General features: G+C 52.8%; 1 protein-coding gene across 1 annotated transcript; it reads left to right on the top strand.

The window, feature by feature from the left end:
• Nucleotides 1-231: 231 nt before the first annotated feature.
• Nucleotides 232-14480, top strand: LOC144946238 (C-signal-like). Its single transcript, XM_078875118.1, has 6 exons — nucleotides 232-1602; nucleotides 3566-3617; nucleotides 5769-5956; nucleotides 6421-6582; nucleotides 11714-11824; nucleotides 14063-14480. Exons 1-6 carry the CDS (start codon nucleotides 1450-1452, stop codon nucleotides 14174-14176), a joined length of 780 nt encoding a protein of 259 aa, XP_078731244.1. The 5' UTR covers nucleotides 232-1449; the 3' UTR covers nucleotides 14177-14480.
• Nucleotides 14481-18850: the final 4370 nt, after the last annotated feature.

The following is an 18850-nucleotide window of genomic DNA, read 5'->3' as shown; positions in this document are numbered from 1 at the left end:
TGAATTCAGCGAGCGTTGTGTTCTTGTATTCCCCATCTCCATGCAGCTTAAGGAAGTGTTCCCTTAGTTTTGCCGGTGCTAGACTAGAATTGCTCAACTTGGCATTGCAAATCATGCAGTTAAAACGCTGACTCCCATCACGCTCTGTTATACATGTGAATCCATATTGTACATATTCGTCCGACCACTTTCTTTTTTTGCTCGACATAGCATGAAGGGATTAAAATATTAAAGAAATCACACGACGTACCATCATGACAGTCACAAGTCGACTACTGAGCGCACCAAATTCCCTGCAGCACAGATTGGCCAAGCGATGTAGCGTGATCACTTGCAGCCAATGATGGCCAAGCCGGACGTGTCATCACGAATCATATGAGTCGGGTGTGTGTCTTAACCTCCGCCGAACCCCTGAGACTGACTCACCGAACCCCTGGGGTTCGATCGAACCCAGGTTAAGAACCACTGCTCTAAACGCATGTTTCTAAATGTGGAGGAAAAACCGGAGGACCCAAAGAAAAATCCGCGCCCCGGGGAGAGAGAAAGACACGCTCACTACAAATATCCAGGTATCGCATGGGCGGGATCGAACCCACGCCATCCTGCATACCAGGCAAGGCAGAGAACATCTCGCCACCGTAGCGCCGCCCCAGCGAACGAGTCTGTACCTGGGGCGACTTTATCAGCCGGACTCGTGCAAACCTTCGACCTGGGTGTGTTCTCGGGTGAAAGGAGGGGAGCGGTCACGTGCTCCCACCGCCCCCCGAGTCGGCGATTGGTCATCGATTCCAAACGATCACATCCCGTCAGCCAAGGGTCGTTGAACACGAGCGCAACGCTGCAAGGAGCTCGCTGGGTGGGACGCGAGGCCTGGGATCCGTGCCTCTTGAGCGGGACGATTTGGAGGCCCTCAACCCCGTGCAGCAGCCCGATTGCAACTCTCGCCTGGCTCCGTGTGGCTGTGTGAACGCAACCCCCCCCCCCCCGTGCCGGCCATCCCCATTGAGCACGCGACAGTTGAATGTGACGGTTGAATACGGCAGTTGAGTGCAGCAGTTGAGTGACGGTTGGATGTGTGAGTTGAATGTGACGGTGGAGTGTGACCGCAAGAGACACATGTTGCGCGGAACCAAGTCGCGTGCTTGCAGTCCGTCAGCAGCAGCGACTGCTGTTTGCTGCAACAATCGGTAGGCTGAGGGAGGGAGGGAGGCGTTGCACTTCAAGAGGCGGTGGCGGCGGCTTTGCGAGAGGAGCGCCTGCACCTCCTCCCGGCAAACTCTCCTCGCTCCTCCTCTTTTATCGTCGCCTCCCCCACCTCCTCTCTCTCTGTTCTCTTCGCTCACTGCCTCTCCCACCTCACTTACACTCTCACTTCTCACACACTATCACGTCCCCTCTCTCACCTCTCTCTCCTCTCAACCCCGAACCTCTCTCTCGTCTCGCAACCCCATGGCGACGCCGCGCTCCGTGCTGGTGACGGGAGCGAACCGGGGTCTGGGACTGGAGCTCGTGCGCCAGCTGCTGCCGCTGCCGCAGGGCGCTGCTGACCCCGGCCCCCGCGTGTTCGCCACCTGCAGGGACCCCGACGGGGCCGGCGCGCAGGTGACGCCGCGGGCCCTGTGCCGTGACAGTGGTGACGGTGGCGATGGTGGTGATGGTGGCGATGGTGACTGGTGGTGGTGGTGATGGTGGTGGTGGTGACGGTGGTGATGGTGGTGGTGGTGATCGTAGGGGGAGCGGGTGGTGCTTAGCGCGCTGCGCTACGATACCCGTTCTGGCTCACAGAACTTGCCCCAACAGTCTGTGAAGGCTGTAGGGGGATCTTTGTGAGGAGCGGTGGTGTAGCGGTTAGCGCTACGAACCTGGTGACCCTGGTTCGATTCCCGCTCATGGCAAGCACCAGTGACAATTATCCGAACCGGTCCTGGGCCTCTCCTAGGTCGACTCAGCCTCAAATGAGTACCTGGTGTGGTGTGTAACCATCGCCACTGGGGAGACAAAGGCGCCCGGGCGTGGTGCTGACCACCCCACCCCTTCGTGTGCCGTGCCGGCCTTCATAGGTGCTCGCTAACAGCACTTGCCCCAACAGTGATCGTGGTGGTGATTCTTAACCAATCAAGATGCACTGCTCCCTGCGATCTCAAGACGTTTCTCCTACACGGTGTCCATGAAGCAGGCCGAGCCCCCTCCCCCCCCGTGAGGAGCGTTGCAATTGTGGTGATTGTAGTGATTGTGACGGTGGTGGTGATGATTGTTATGATAATGGCGATGGTAGTGATGGTGGCATAGATTATGGTTGATGGCAGTGGTAGCGGTGGTGGAGGCGGTTGGGGTTGATACGGTGGTTGTGGAGGTGGTGATGACAGAGAAGGTAGTGGTGGAGGAGGTGGTGGTGGTGGCCACGTGGTAGTGTGGTTGCCTGGGTGAGTGGTTGTCTGGTGATACGGTTGTGTGGTTGTTTGTACGTGTGTTTGTTGAACTTCTTTCGCACCATGCGTAGCCAATCGTGCTAATCAGAAATGCGGGGGAAGGACAACAAACTAAACACAAAAAATTCATATTCTTAGGTTTTTTCGGTAAAGTCACGTAGGTAAAACATCAAAATTAATAAAAAATAAAATAAAAATCACGACGTTTCGGAGGCAACACAAGTCTCCGTCATCAGGTGGGACCGTCACAGCCAGATTAGCTGCATCAAGTGAGGCAATGATGCAAGATGTAATCCCTTAAAAGCAAGTTGAGGAGAGGGGAGGGGGAGCTCATCAGAATGTGGTAGCCAATGAATGGAACGTATCGGGAGGGGGGCGGGGGCCAAAAGGATGGACGACGGCTTGGACGTGGTTGTGCGCAAGCAACTACTGCTGCACACGCCAACGCATTGGACAGAGAGGGGTAGGGGAGGCCTGATACACATGATAGAAAAGAACGAAAATGCCCATGTTTATACCAATGCTGGCTGAACAATGAAGAGAGTACTGTTAAACACTGGGGATGTTAACACTCGGTAAAGTAAAGTAAAATAGTGCCTGTCAGATAAGATGGTCCAAAAAAGTGTAATTAAGTCTTTTTTGCGTGGTTGATAACATCTTTCCAATGATTACTAAGTTTGTACCCATCATCACGGTTTCCTGGTTGCGTGGTTGCCTGGTGGTGTGGTTGCCTGGTTACGTGATCACCTGGTTGCGTGATTGGTTGTGTGGTTGCCTGGTTTCCTGGTTGCGTGATTGTCTGGTTGCGTGGTTTCCTGGTTGCGTGGTTGCGTGGTTGCCTGGTTGCGTGGTTGCCTAGTTGCGTGGTTGCCTGGTTGCGTGGTTGCCTGGTTGCCTGGTTGCCTGGTTGCGTGGTTGCCTGGTTGCGTGGTTGCCTGGTTGCGTGGTTGCCTGGTTGTGCGGTTGCCTGGTTGCGTGGTTGCCTGGTTGCGTGATTGGTTGCGTGGTTGCCTGGTTGCGTGGTTGCCTGGTTGCGTGGTTGCCTGGTTGCCTGGTTGCGTGGTTGCCTGGTTGCGTGTTGGTGGTGTACTCGCTGCCACTGGACGGGCCCTGCTCTCTTTCTCTCCGTGTCCCAGGCGCTGCAGGAGCTGGCGAGCGCTCACCCCCAGCTCACGGTGCTGCAGCTCGGTGAGGCGAGACGCCGCAACTCCTCGGTGTCTCCTCGGTGTCGTCTCTCACGCTGCAGTGTCCGCGTGACTTCTTGGTGTCCCTCTCACTCCTCAGCGTGTCTCCCCGGTGTCCCCTCTCACTCCTCTGCGTATCCTCCACCGTGAAGGGGTAACGTTCTTGTCTCTCAACTCCTGAGTTGGATGTTCAACGTGGGCGACTTTCCGTGTCGAGTTCACGTGTGTTCCCCCCCCCCCGCCCCCGTTCTGCGTGGGTTTCCTCTGCGTTCCCCGGTTTGTTTCCCCCTCCCCCCACAGATAAAGATAACGCACATTGCAACTTCCATTGGCCAAACCTCCCAATGCTAAAACAAAAATTACCAGCAGCAGCAGCGGCGGCATTGGCCATTACTGCGTAACCCTTGGGCCAGGACCCTATTGAAGTCGAGCCCTGAGACTCGAGAGAAGCGGTCACGTCCGGCAGGAGGAGGAATCTGATGAGCGATGAAGCTATTTTTTTGCAGACGTCCAGTAGGGGCGGAGGGAGTGGGATTGGTCGGGGGGGGGAGAGCGTCTGGAGCCTTCTCGCCTGCCACAGTCACCCCTGAGCCTGAGACGCATTGTCACTACCGTTGCACGTGGTGACAACCGGGAAAAGCCTCGCAGCTGAGGCTCAAGACTCGTGCTGAGGATGGCTCCTGCCAGCGTCTTCTTTCACAGATATCCATGCCAGCGAGCGTGAGAAACGTCCCCCTCCCTGTCTCTCGCTCGTGCCCTTGGATGTCGTGAGGCTGCGATATCAGTCGCGCCGTCGCGCCGCGCTCGCAGTCGCGAGGCTGCCCGGACACGGCACAGGAATGTGGCCCAAAGAAACCCCGGCGAGGTTCAAAGAGCCTCTGTGAGGTTCAAAGAGCCTCGGCGAGATTCAGCGAGGCTCTGCGAGCCCTGTCAAGATTCAGTGCAAGGCGCGGCCCGCGTCTTTCTACTCCCCATTACCTCTGGGAATCTCCGTGGGCCCCCCTCTGACCCTCTCCCCGCCCGGGTGGCTCTGTCCGCGAGACCCCCGCGTGGCGAATCCAATAGCCAAGCGACAGTCCATCTCCGTTAAGTGTCCTGCCTCTCTCAATGTCTGTCTCTGTGTATCTTTGTCTCTGCGTCTGTCTCTGCGTCTGTGTCTCTGCGTCACTGCGTCTCTGTCTTCCCTCCGGCCCCTGCAGCCTCTGCTCAGGACTCGCCGTGCACCGCCGCAGCCTGCTGTGCGATTCACGCTGCCCACGATGACGCGAGCGACTGCTTGGTGCTCGTTGTGCGTTACAGAGTTGGCATTGAGCTATGGGATCCATGTCTAACCGAGAGAGTCCTTGCCTACACACATCTGGCGATTCACCAGCATCGGTTCCAGCAAGCCCGATCGTTGACGAGACACCGAATGTTAAAACTGGTCTGTGTGTGTCACAGTCTGTGTGTGTGTGCGCGTCACAGTGTGTCAGTCTGTGTGTGTCACAGTCTGTGTGTGTGTCACAGTGTGTCACAGTGTGTGTGTCACAGTGTGTCACAGTGTGTCACAGTGTGTGTGTGTCACAGAGTGTGTCACAGTGTCACAGTGTGTGTGTCAGTGTCACAGTGTGTGTGTCACAGTGTCACAGTGTGTGTGTCACAGTGTGTGTGTCACAGTGTGTGTGTCACAGTGTGTGTCACAGTGTGTGTGCCACAGTGTGTCACAGTGTATGTGTCACAGTGTGTCACAGTGTGTGTGTCACAGTGTGTCACAGTGTGTGTGTCACAGTGTGTCACAGTGTGTGTGTGTCAGTGTGTGTGTCACAGTGTAGGTCGACTCAGCCTTAAATGAGTACCTGGTGCGGTGTGTAAACATCGCCACTGGGGAGACAAAGGCGGTCGGGCGTGGTGCTGGCCACCCACCCCCTCGTGTACCGTTCCGGCCTTCATAGGTGCTCGCTAACAGCACTTGCCCCTACAGTCTGTTAAGGCTATACGGGGGATCTTTGTGTCACAGTGTGTGTGTCACAGTGTGTGTGTCGCAGTGTATATGTGAGCCGGAGTGGCCACTGAACAATTACGGCACAAACACGGAGGTGGGCGGTCGTGCAGATGCACAGGCGTCCCCTCTCATGCCCTCGTGCCCTCGCCTCCGTGACCCCCTTTGCCCCTGGAGAGGTGACTTCGCAGGAGAGTGTGGTCGCTCTGGCGCTCGCTGTGGAGAAGGCCTTGGCAGGGGAGGGGTTGAACGCGCTCATCAACAATGCGGGCGTGGCACTGATGGCCCCGCTGGGAAGCGTCAAGGCCGAGGACATGATGCACAACTACAACGTGAATGTGGTGGCGCCGCTCATGATCACACAGGTGCGGCTGCGAGAACACCTCCCGTGCGATGGAGAGGACTGCAGAGCTTGGGCAATTGTTGGCTCCAGCTCGCGGCTTGTTTCCTCTTCACCTCTCTTCGAGTCGATTTCGCTCCACGTTAGTGGGCGAACGTTGCACGCGTTACAAGCTGACATTGTTATTTTAAATGTTGGTAGTGCCGGTTCCAGCTGCCTTTTTCCACGCTTTTCTCTGCGGTTTCCAGCGCCTCTGCGCGGAATGGCTGTGCGCGGCGTAGCGAATTCTGGAGCGGCGTTCGCGAGACGTGCGCCTTGTAGTTTGTCGACAGCCAGCCACGCTGCTGCCCAGGTGCCGTGCACCGGCATTGCGCGCCGGAGGGGGACAGGGCCGAGCTCCTCACGGGCGGCTTCCCAGCTTCGCACGGCCTCGGCCGTTGTCAGCCAGGGGCCCACGTTCACCCACCTCCACCCCCCCCACCCGACCAGGCCCTGCTCCCACAGCTGCGCATCGCCGCCGAGCGGAACAAGGCCGAGCCGCTGGGCTGGGGTCGCGCCATCGTCGCCAACATCTCGTCCATGCTGGGCTCGCTGCACTTGGCTGCGTTGGCGCCCACGGGCGAGTGGGGCTACTCCTACCCGGCCGCCAAGGTGTGCCGCACAACGCCCACGAGCGTGGGGAGCGGTGGTGTAAGCGCTTAGTGCGCCACGGTACGAACCCGTCCAGCTGAGTTAGATCTCCTCTCACGATTATTTGAACCGGTTCCAGGCCTTACCTCGGTCGACTCAAACGAGTGCCTGGTGCGGTGTGTAAATATCGCCAGGAATGGAGACAAAGGCGGCGGGGTGTGGTGCCGGCCACCCACCGCTTCGTGTGATACTCGCTAACAGCGCTTTCCTCAACAGTCTATTGAGTTTAAACTGGGGATCTTTGTATGCGCACAATGCGGCCGTGTGCTGTGAACACTCTGCTCACGTGCACGCGCAGGTGTGTACCCTACACTGGGTGTTTGTTAGGGGCATGTGTGCGTGCAGCGTGGGTGCAGCGTGTTTGCAGCGCGTTCATGCGCACAGCATCTTCACGCGCCCAAGCCGACTCTGGTCGTCTCGACCGCCTCGGCTTGGCTCTGGCTCCCGCCCCGTCGCAGCGCCGTAGCCGGGGGCACGACGCTGCGAGGTTGGGCTTGCTGCGTAATGCAGCGCCAGCACGGAGTTTGATCCGCCTGTGGAACGCCGCCTCAGGAGAACCGCTCCCTCACCACTCCCTCACACTGCTAATTACACTGTGTAACAATTTTTTTTTGTTCCTGGGTAGTAAGTGTTATTTTCTAATTGCTTATGCCTCAAAAGTACAGAAAATGGCTATTATTCCCCACAAACTTTGCTTTTGTGACCAGGACAGTGACATTTAGAAATTTACCTATTTTCAAGAACATTCCAGATAGATTCAGTGCTGAGTAAACTTGGAGTAACTTCTAGAACATTCTAGAACTTACCAGTAATATAAATAATACTATAAATACAGGGGCCTTAAGCCCACCAGTTCAGTTTAGATCCAGCTGCCTAAGTGGATACATATCTGCATTTTTGTGAGATGGCATCAAGAGGCTTCAAGCATCCGGCAGACGCATTTTGCTATATCTGCGGCCAATTTATCAAGACGAGCGAAAAAGTACTCTGTGGAAGCATTTGCTCAGATGTGTGAGGCCTACAAGGCATATTTCGGCATGCCTGTCGGAGATCAAGACAAACCCTGGGCACCTCATTTCACCTGCGAGCAATGCAAAAAAACTCTGGAAGGGAAGATGGACAATTGTTGCTTGGAATTTTATGTTATAAAATTAGTTAGAATTTTTCAAATTGTTAAAGTTTTAAATTTTAAAATGTTTTACAATTTTCATGGTTTTTGAAAAAATATATCATATATGGAAAATGTTGCGAGAATCTCTTACACATGGGTGAAATAAATGTATTTTTGTAGGATGGTACAGAGGGGAAAAGAGAGCCATGAAGTTCCAAACGTCGGACTGGCAAGAATGCACCTGCTATCATGTATCCTGACCTTCCTTCATCCATTGCCCTGGTGCCACACTGCCATAAGCCCCCCGTACCCACTCCTCTGGAGAGAGAGCAGCCGTCTTTAGAAGAGAGCAGCAAGTCAGAGAGCAAGGAAGACGTAGATCCAGATGACAATTTCAGAGGTGGAGCTGAGGAGAGAAACCCATACTACCCCAACCATAAAGACCTCAACGACTTGATCAGAGATCTTGGTCTCACCAAGTCCAATTCCAAGCTTTTGACATCTAGGCTCAAGCAGTGTAACCTTTTGGATAAAAGTGTGCAAGTCGAAGATCAGAGGAAGAGTCACCAACCTTTTTGCAGCTTCTTCACCTGCCAAGATGGGCTCTGCTTCTGCCACAATGTGACCAGTCTGTTCAAGGCAATCAGAATCGCCTGGAAGCAGAATGAGTGGCGCCTCTTCATTGACAGCTCATCCAGGAGCCTCAAAGCCGTGCTGCTCCATAATGGTAACAAGTACCCGTCTCTTCCCCTGGCTCACTCGGTGCACCTCAAAGAGAATTACAACAGCATCAAGACCTTGCTGGACGCCTTGAAGTATGATGAGTATGGCTGGGAGGTCATCGGAGACTTCAAAATGGTGGCATTCCTGATGGGTCTCCAAGGTGGTTTTACCAAGTTTCCCTGCTATCTTTGCTTTTGGACAGCAGGGACACCAAGGCGCACTACCACAGGCGGGGATGGCTACAGCGGAACGAGTTCTCTGGGTGGAGGAACAACGTCAAGTGGGAGCCACTGGTGGACCACCGGAAGGTGCTGATGCCACCACTGCACATCAAATTGGGCCTTATTAAACAATTTGTCAGAGCTGTAAATAAGGAGTCGGTAGTCTTCAAGTACCTTCAAGACTTCTTCCCTAAGCTGTCGGAGGCAAAGGTCAAAGCCGGTATCTTCGTCGGACCACAGATAAAGAAGATCCTGGAGTGCAATGAATTGCCCAAGAAGCTCACTAGTAAGGAGAAAGCGGCTTGGAACAGCTTTGTCACAGTGGTTCGTGGCTTCCTGGACAATCACAAGGTCTAAAACTATGTGAAGCTGGTTGAGACTCTGGTGAAGAATTACGGCACAATGGGCTGTAGGATTTCCCTCAAAGTCCATATCCTTGATGCTCATCTTAATAAATTCAAGGAGAACATTTGAGTGTACTCGGAGGAGCAAAGTGAACACTTCCACCAGGATATACTGGACTTTGAACGCCGCTACCAAGAACAGTATAACGAGAACATGATGGGAGACTACATTTGGGGGCTGATTTGTGAAAGTAATTTACAGTATAATCATAAATCTCGAAAAACTACGCACTTCTAAATCTTTTGTAGTAATTTTAATATTATTTTAGTATAAATACATGTTTATTTTGATTCATATGTTGTTTTTTACTGATTTTATGTGAACGAAAAGATACAAAGTCACCCGTTTTCTCATTGAAAATAGGTCAATTTCAAAATATCACTGTCCTAGTCACAAAAGCAAAGTTTCGTGGGGAATAATAGCCATTTTTTATACTTTTTAGGCATAAGCAATTACGAAATAACACTTACTATCCAGGAACAAAAATTGTGTTACATAGTGATGTCTGTGCTGTCTACTGTCACACGGTAGAAGGCAACAACGCCCGGTACCACATCTCGGTACACAAATTCCTGCCGCCACCCGAACACAGATGCCGATTCCCCAACTGCCCTGGTAAAATCTGCGTCAAACCCAGACAGAAGGTATTGCCATCCCCACTGATCCAAACTGCTCACGAGGGACTGCATTTCTGAGATTTTTGACACCCGGTCCATCCAGTTCTGGCAATCGAGCCCCACACTCCACGCCCTTCATTGCCCAAGCTTTGACACAAATCCTTGTTTGCTTGTCAGCCCTGCAGTCCCCATATTAAACCATTTACTAAACAAGTTTTGTCTTGTACCAGGTGAGGCCCCACTTAGCTGCTGTGTAGCTCCTTTTCGGAAGCTACCTGGCCACAATTGGTAACTCAATGAAGTGGCTGAAGATCACGTGCAAATGCATAGCAGCCAAAATACTCTAAACCACGTGATTTTGTTTCTAAGTGTGGAGGGAAAAACCGGAGCACCCGGAGAAAAATCCATGCGACCACAGGGAGAGAGACACGCAAACAATGATGCAGCAGTCGTCAGGGTCAGGATCGAACCCACGACCTCCTGCATACCAGTTAACATCTCGCCACTGTCACGCCCCGATACGTCTCCGTTGAGTGTTCCCGTGGCTTCGCTTAGCAATTAATCTGGAGACGAATGTCGATTTACGCTGCAGGGAATGCAATATTTATTTCCGATTTAACGCCGACTCGCATTCGCAGCATGATTTTCGACCGATCCCTCGGGGTATTTTGGTTGCCGCTGCTTTTTGTGTTGTTGGTGACCCACGTCTCTGTGTTGCAAAGGAGACTCCTATCCCGGGTCTCTTGATTTGTCACCTGGCTACACGGAATATACTTTAAACTGGAACTCACAACTCGAATGTAATACGCCGACTGTCATCGCGTAATGTAAGTGGTGCTCACGTTTGCCAAATAAAATAATAGTAACCTATATTTTAAATGAATAACAACCTCTAGTTCATAAATCGCCTGTCATATTGAAGTATCTCAAAGCGCTGGACATAAAAATAAAACTGCTCACAAGTAGATATACAATCTGAGCGTAAAATAAAGCTGACAATAACAATCTAATTGACGAGTCTATAAATTCCAATAAATTCACAGTACTATTGTAATGTGAGGATATATCTGGCTCACTGACGTATCACAACTCGTCATGATGATTGGCTCTGCCGGTCCTGGTTTATAGCCAATGGGGGGAAGCCTAGGGGCGTGGCCCTGACGTAATGGAAAGGTGACAGCTGTAAGGATTGGTTCTGCTGGCTTTGGCCACAGCCAATGGGGAGAGGAGTCAGGGGCGTGGTCCCGGGAGCTTACGAGGGGGCCTGGAATATTCCATGGAGGCTAACGAGGATTGGCGGAAACGTACCACGTGACCCGGGTATTAAATAGGGGTGGAGAGGAACGACACGTGGTCAGAACGGGAACGAACAGAGGAAGGGGGCCACGCGGGAGCGGGGCTCCGGGTTGCCACGTGGTAGTGTGTCTCTCTCTATCTGTCCCTCTCACGCTGCCTATCAGCAGCGTGAAGGAAAGCTGTAATACAAGTTGAATAAAGACGGATTCCAGAAGTCGCCTCAACGAGCTTTATTACACTATGATAGAAGCGAATAATAATAATTGCAGAGTAATCCAATCAGACAACATAATCGTTTTTTATTCTTAAGTTACAGGGAAAGTCTGCAAGTACAAATCGGTGAGTTTTAAGACGGTGATTTTAAAAGTGATACGGTCCTCGAATTCCGAATAGGCAAGACGACCGCTTGCTCTGCTCCTCATCCTCCAGCGTGCACATAGCCGGGTCTCTCTCTCGACAACCCCGACACGAAAACCGCTCGCCAGCGTCACGTCGGAGACCACCCCGATGATGACGACGACAACGACAAACAACACAGATGGGCCAGATGCTACCCCTCCTGGCCAAGCACCGTTTACCCGTCGGCAAACTCAAACTCAGCTGGCCCTTGGGAGAGAGAGGTGGTGGCCCAGAGCCGTGCTACAGTTGTGTCCCCCTCCTCACTTCCCGCCCCCTCCCCCACCACCCCCTACCCCCCGCCCTTCCCTGCCCCTCCCCAGGCCGCCCTCAACATGGTGACGCGCTGCCTGCTGCGTGACCTGCAGACCTCGGGGGTGTTTGTGGTCAGCGTGAACCCGGGCTGGGTCAAGACGGACATGGGCGGCCCAGAGGTAGGGACCCTCGCAGGAGCTCGCTCCGGACAGCCACAAACCTCAAAGCCCCGCGCCGGCGCCTTCGTGAACTCACGACGGTGGCTAGGAGATATATATTCTTGGTTCTTTCGGTAAAGTCACGTAGATGGAAAAAAATCAAAATTAAAAGCAAAAAACCCACGACGTTTCAATCGCAACACAAGCGGTCTTCTTCAGGTGGAGAGAAAAGAGGGGGCAAGCCTCCAAATGTAGCTGCTTATAAGGGCTCCAGAGTGAGTGGGCGGGGGAAAGAGCTGTGCAAGAGACGGGGAGAGAGAAGGGGTGGGGCAGAGATAGGGGGAGAGGAGAGAGGGGTTGAGATTGGAGGAGGGAGGAATTACACCTCGGTACACCCATCTGAAAATGGGGGGGGGGGAAGGAATGGGGCAGAGACGGGGAGAGAGGGGGGTGGAGCAGAGATAGGGGGGGAGGGGTAGAGATGGGAGGGGGGGGAATTGCACCTCGCTACACCTATCCACACTGCTGATGGTAGAGGTTGACAAGGAAACACAAATTCAAGTCATGACCCAAAGTGGTTGATGATATCTTTACAATGATTGCTGAGTTTAAAACCGTCGTCTCGGTTGAAATTGTGTCTGTGTCTGTATATATGGATGGCTTCGTAAACGAATCTTTGTTGATATCCAGTCGGCTTGCAAAGTACCATAGTCTAAGAGAAATAAATTTCATGCGAGCCAGCTGCATTAAGGAAAGTAATGATCAGCTATGGCAGAAGTATTGGTCCTGCCGTGTTTCAGATCTGCCTTGTGTTCACGAACACGGTCCGAGACATGTCGTTTGGTTTCCCCAATGTAATTGCTGCCGCAGGTACAGCTTAGTTTGTAGACGCCGCGATATTGCATGTCAGGAATCTTGTCCTTCACAGATGGGATCAGGTCACGAATTGTGTGCACTGTGTTAAATCGGACCTGGATCTTGTGTTTGTTCAATATTTTGGAAATCTTTTTGGTTATCCCTGCTATGTAAGGTAAGGTGATGGTTTTGATTGGATCTTCAAATGGCTCCTTCCTCACGGTTGGGTTGATGGCTTTGCGGATTGTGTAGTCAGAGTATCCATTCGCCCTGAGAGCCCGGTGTACGTGTTTGAGTTCACTGGTCAGGTGTTCATGGTCGGAGATACATTGAGCTCTATGGTGTAGCATTTTAATGAGGGAATTTTTCTGGGATGGATGGTGGTGGGAATCAGGTATTAGGTAGGCGTCAGTATGGGTTACTTTCCTGCCATCTGGTCTCCTTTTGTTTAAGACATCCAAGAAGGGTGGCATGCCATCCTTTTCTACCTCCATGGTGAATTTGATTGCTGGGTGTATGGAATTGATGTGGTTGAGAAAATTGTTCCAGAGCCGGTCGTCCATGTGGCCAGATGACAAACGTACATCTTCCAAAATAAATGTATAGCAGCCAATACTGTAAACGCGTGATGTTGCTTCTAAATGCGGAGGAATATAAACGGAGGACCTGGAGAAAAATCCACATGACCACGGGGAGGGAAAGAGGGACACGTAAACTCTAAATACAGTATACAGCATACAGCAGGCGTCGGAGTCGGGATCGAACCGACGACCTGCATACCAGGCGAGGTCGTGAACATTTTGCCACCGTGATGATAATAATAATCATTGGTTGTATGTATTTGGACACCTCCAGCCCCACTCCTGCATGGCCCATGCCCCCGTGTCAGCCTCGGATTTTTCCCAAAACCATATAGACGAGCAGAGGCGCCCATCCTGCCCTGTTCCTGACTCGTGCACCCCGTGGGTTCTATACGGAGCTGTCCATCGTCGGTCTCGGCCACGGCCAAAGCCGCTCCAACAAATAATTCTACAGCGGGCTGACTCACATTCACTGCGCGTCATCCGATCCAGACAGACGAGCAGACAGTCATGCAGGCAGGCAGATGGAAGAATGAACAGGCTTGCAGGCAGACAGACGGGTGGACAGGCAGACACACAAGCAGACAGTCGGACAGACAGACAAGCAGACGGACGGACAGACGGACGGATGGACAGGCAACACAGATGGATGGACAGGCTTGCAGGCAGACAGATGAGCAGACAGTTGGGCAGGCAGACAGACGGATGGACAGGCTGAAAGACAGTCTGACGGACGAACGAGCAGGCAGACAGCTCCCGGCCGGGTGTAAGGGCGCCGGGCGGGGAGGAGCCGGCGACGAGGCGCGCCGCGTTTGTCGCGCAGGCCCCGCTGACGGCGCAGGAGAGCGTCGCGGGGATGCTGCGCGTCCTCGCCACCCTCACGCCGGAGGAGAACGGAGGATTCTACGACCACGAGCACAAACCCGTGGCCTGGTGAAGCCGCCCAGGGCCACCGGCATCCCACCACCGGGGCTGATGGAGCTGGCCGGTGCGTGCCGGTGGGGGACGCCGGTGAAAAACACTGCCGGGTTTGTCGGCGGCGTGCCGCGTTTAACATACATTTTAAATCCGTTACCATTCCGTTAGGCTGTCTGTAATGCATACGAAAGGCGCAGTGATAAATAATGTAGCCTATATGAAATGCGTGTATTACAAGCAATGGAGTGTTACGCAGCACACTTACTGCGTGCGTACTGGCAACTTTTTAAAACCCGCTGTGCTGAAACCCGCAATAAATGTGAACCTTGTACCCCTACGTGGAGTGGGATTGCAGAGGCGTGCCGTGATTGGTGGGTCTCCAATGAGGTTGAATCCAGGACACCATTGTTATGAAATCTGTGCGCAACTATCGTGTTCCCACCGCGTACAGAACAAGGTTACCTAAGTCGGCCACAGGTGGGAGGGGGGTACTGAGGGGTGACTGGCGCAATGGTGGCGAGGTGTTAACTCCCTCACCTGGTATACAGGAGGCCGTGGGTTCGATCCTGACCCTGACGCCTGCTGTACATTTGGAGTTTGCGTGTCTCTCCCCGTGGTCCCCTTCACATTTAGAATCAACGTCACATGTTTCGAGTATTTGGCTGTTATAAATTCCCATGTGATAAGCCATTTCGTTGAGCTATCATTTGTGGCCAGGTCGCTTCTGAACAAGAGCCACTTAGCAGCTCAGTGGGCCCTACCTGGTAATTTAAAACAGTGAATAGTTGACTTATCATCATCATGTGGACATTTATAGCAGCAGCCAAATACTCTAAACGCATGACGTTGATTCTAAATGTGGAGGGGAAATCTGGAAGACCTGTAGAAAAATCCATGCGACAACAGGGAGAGAGACATGCAAACTCCAAATATACAGCAGCAGGCGTCAGGGTTGGGATCGAACCCACGACCTCCGGAATATGAGGCGAGGGAGTTAAAATCTCGCGAACGTGGAAAAATAATTTTCGGCTCGGGGTGTGGTGGGTGAGGAGGGTGGACACCGGACCAACATCCTCTTTAATTTCGTACAGCATTAACAAAAACCCAGCATGAACAACAGGAATCAAGAACACTGTGAGATGATAGACGGCCTATTGGTACATCCGATTAGCATGGTTGGCTACGTTCAGTGCGCGAGAGACGTTCAACACGCCTATGTACATCTACTCGAGACACCGCAATCAACACTCGGGTTTTGCACCCTCCACTGCTCTTGCTGCAAGTCTGCACAGAAGTGCAGCTGCACAACTTCCTTGGAGCTTCACTGTTCGGAACACCGCCTCTCTAATTGATTGGCCACGTCAGTACGAGGTCCGAGGCTCCCGCTCGGTGGTGGCGACGTCTTCTAAGCGATCGTCTGGACAGGGCGGACGGCAAATCCGACGGTTTAAATCGTTGCCCAAGACCCGCGTCCTAGGCCTATAAATGTCTATGCAGTTCACCGGCATCGCTTCGAGCAATCCTAGCCACCGAAGCGACGACACCGAATGTCAAAACCGGCCTGGGATTTAAGTTGAGGCGCCGCCGCTGCCAAAATTGTTGTCGCAGCATTTGCTCGGAGCTCCGCCGAGCAAAGTCGACGTTCAAACAACGCGAGATCAACCTCCCATGAAGCCTGAGAAACTGAATGGAGTTCTAAAGAACTCTCAGACAAACACCGTGGATTCGATCTTCCGTGAAGCTACTCAGCTCATGGTCCACCCTAAATCGCATCCGCTGCACAAACCCTGGCAGATGCGGATACCTGATGCACAAATGGAACGTTAAGAACTCTCCAGTAGTAGTGGTGCGACTGTGGTCATCCAGAACAGAGACCGTACAACGTATAACAACGCAATGCCCCGAGATCCACAAATACGAAGAAAGAGACATCGCAGCGATTATGATGATACACGACTACTGCTACTCCTGCCCATAGTCATACATTGCCCATAGGTGCGTGCAAGGCAGCGGTACCGTGAGGCCGGAGGCGTCGCAGTCGGCCCGGCGTGTGTGCGGCTGCCAGTGGCACGCGAGGCTGTCGTTGTGCACGCTGTAGTCACGGTGGCCGAGCAGCCAGTAGGTTTTCATGACGCCCTTGCCCTGCGCACGCCATGCCACACCGCACCGCACGCGCTGGGTCCTTCAGTTTTCCCTCCCCATGTCGAATCAACTTGCATTTACAATATTTGGCTGAAAAAAATTTCCGCTTGATGCGCCACTTTGTTGAGCTATCAGGTGTGATAGCCAGGTTGTTTCTGAAAAAGAGCTGTATAGCTCAGTGGGGCCATACCTGGTAAAATACAACTACAGTGCACTCGATTATCCGTGCCTATGACGGGGAGGATTGCCGTGGATTATTCAAAATCGCGGATAATCTAAAAATATAAATTTTCCGCGGATCTCTACACCAGAACGAATACTAATGATCGACTGATCGATGTGCGTGCTCAGTGATAATAACACGTTCCTGCTCCCGCGCAGAAGACTCGGCCCACTAAGTGGATGACAGCAGAGCCACACCAATCAACGACAATCAAACTCCGCCACCCACTATTGTAAAGATATGGCAACTACTGTACTGTAGAGGCGATCGCGTGGATTTCTGATCAACCTGGAGCAACATTTGTTCGGTTTAAGCATGTGATTTGTAATAAACATTTCGAAGAATAACGAGTTATTCATTTATGTCCAAATCTCAGGTGCGCAGTTAAACCACAAATTGGATAAACCATACGTGGATAATTGTAAACTGTAGTCGTAAATAGTTTAGAATGACGTTACGGTACCTTTAACGTTCCACTGTAACGCAAGCGGCGCGTTGCGTTTTATGGTGACTTATTTTATATTAACCAGGGCGGCCTGCCGGATTTGAAAACGCGGACTTCTGCTACGAGCCGGCGAACGTGCTTCCGCTGGGATGCGTCGCCGCTCATTGCGCACGCGCGTTCCAAGGGCGCCTCCGAAGCATCAGAATCCTCGAGCTCCTCCTCCACCACGCGCGCCCACAGACCTTGACTTAGGTCTCCCCGTGTAGCTCCATGATGTACGCCTCGTCCCTGGACAGCTCTGCGAGCTGATGTGGATTTTCTGTGCTGAACAGGATTGTGGGGGAGAGAAACTGGAGTGACGCCTCGCATGGCGGTCAGGTCCCGGCGCTCACCGATTCGCTCCGCTCGCTCCATTAGCTCGCCGGCGGCGGCCGGTTGACTTCATTCGTTGAGGACTCAGCCTCTACCACACACCGATTGTTTTTTCTCTTCCACCAAACTGGGTTCAACCACCACACTGCGGCTCACGACAACTCATCCACTCTCTCATCCACTCACTCGCCAACTCAATCACGCACTTACCCACCCACCGACTCACCCACTCACCCACTCACGCATGCACTTTCCCACAAACTCACTCTCCCACTCACTCATGCACTCACTCACTCACTCAACCACCCACTCACTCTCCCACTCACTCACGCACTCACCCACTCACTCCCCCACTCATGCACCCACTCACTTTGACCCACGCACTTACCACACTGGAGGTCACCTCACGTATCTTTTACTGGACATCTCTAAATAAAAAGAGTTTCATTGCTCATCGGATTCCTCCTCCAGTCTAAATAAAGATTCCGATCCCGATTATTTATTCTTCTCTCGCACTGCTCCACTTTGTACTTCTCTCCCATTTGCCTCTACAATTTAACCTTGCTCAATGCAAGGGACGTGTCCAACGCTGTTCGTTGCCGCGGGCGGCGTGCTACGTTCTGGGCCATTTGATTTGGGCCAGTGCCCAGCAACCAACAACGGTGGAACAATGAAGAGGAGAGAAGACGTTGTTACACCCAGAGCTCGCCACCGGCAAATCCCCATGTTCGCCCGATCCGGAACGCGTTTACCTCAAGCACCGCACTCTGCCATGAGAGCCTGGGTCTGCGGTGGTATGTAACGCACACACACACACGCGCACGCACGTAAGTTCAACTTATTTCGCACCACCGTACGTAGTCGAACTTGCTAATCGGAGGTGCGGGCGGTGATTCTTAACCTCGCTGCTCCCCGCGAACTTGAGACATTTCTCCTGCACGGTGTCCATGCCGCAGCCCGGAAAATTGTTTGTGCGCTTTCCGGGTGGGAACCGCCGGACTTTAGTGCCAAAAATGGTGGCGATTGTGGTGATTGTGACGGTGGTGGAAATGATTTTTACAATGGCGATGGTAATGATTGTTATAATGGTGATGGCAATGATGGTGGCATCGATGATGATGGTGGCTGTAATACTCATGGTGATGGAGGTGAAGACTGCGATGGCAGTGGTGACGATGGTGGAGGAGATGGTGATGGAGGCAGTTGAAGTGATGTGGTGATGTGGTGGTTGTGGAGGTGGTGATGGCAGAGCAGGTGGTGGTGGAGAAGGTGATGGTAATGGTGGCTGCGTGGTTGTGTGGTTGCCTGGTCCCGTGGTTGTGTGCTTGTATATACGTATGTTGAACTTCTTTCGCGCTGTACGTAGGAGGTCAACAACTAAAACCCTAAAAGCAGTTCTGCAGAAATTAGTTTGTCAATCAAGATGATGATTTAAGGGTGCGTAGCTCCCAGTGTCTTCCTAATATCAGAAGGGAGGGTGTTCCAGACGACGCAGAAGCTTACTCCTCCCC

This window comes from Lampetra fluviatilis, chromosome 40 (genome assembly GCF_964198595.1).
Source record: "Lampetra fluviatilis chromosome 40, kcLamFluv1.1, whole genome shotgun sequence".
NCBI lineage: Eukaryota > Metazoa > Chordata > Hyperoartia > Petromyzontiformes > Petromyzontidae > Lampetra > Lampetra fluviatilis.
The sequence above is the reverse complement of the archived record's forward strand: the minus strand, read 5'-3'. Positions and strand labels throughout refer to the sequence as shown.

Excerpts from the sequence above, each read along its gene's own strand:
- LOC144946238 (XM_078875118.1), top strand. The coding sequence starts at position 1,450 with ATGGCGACGCCGCGCTCCGTGCTGGTGACGGGAGCGAACCGGGGTCTG. Across the intron at positions 5,957-6,420 it reads CGCCGCTCATGATCACACAG|GCCCTGCTCCCACAGCTGCG; the intron begins GTGCGGCTGCGA and ends CCACCCGACCAG. Across the intron at positions 6,583-11,713 it reads ACTCCTACCCGGCCGCCAAG|GCCGCCCTCAACATGGTGAC; the intron begins GTGTGCCGCACA and ends GCCCCTCCCCAG.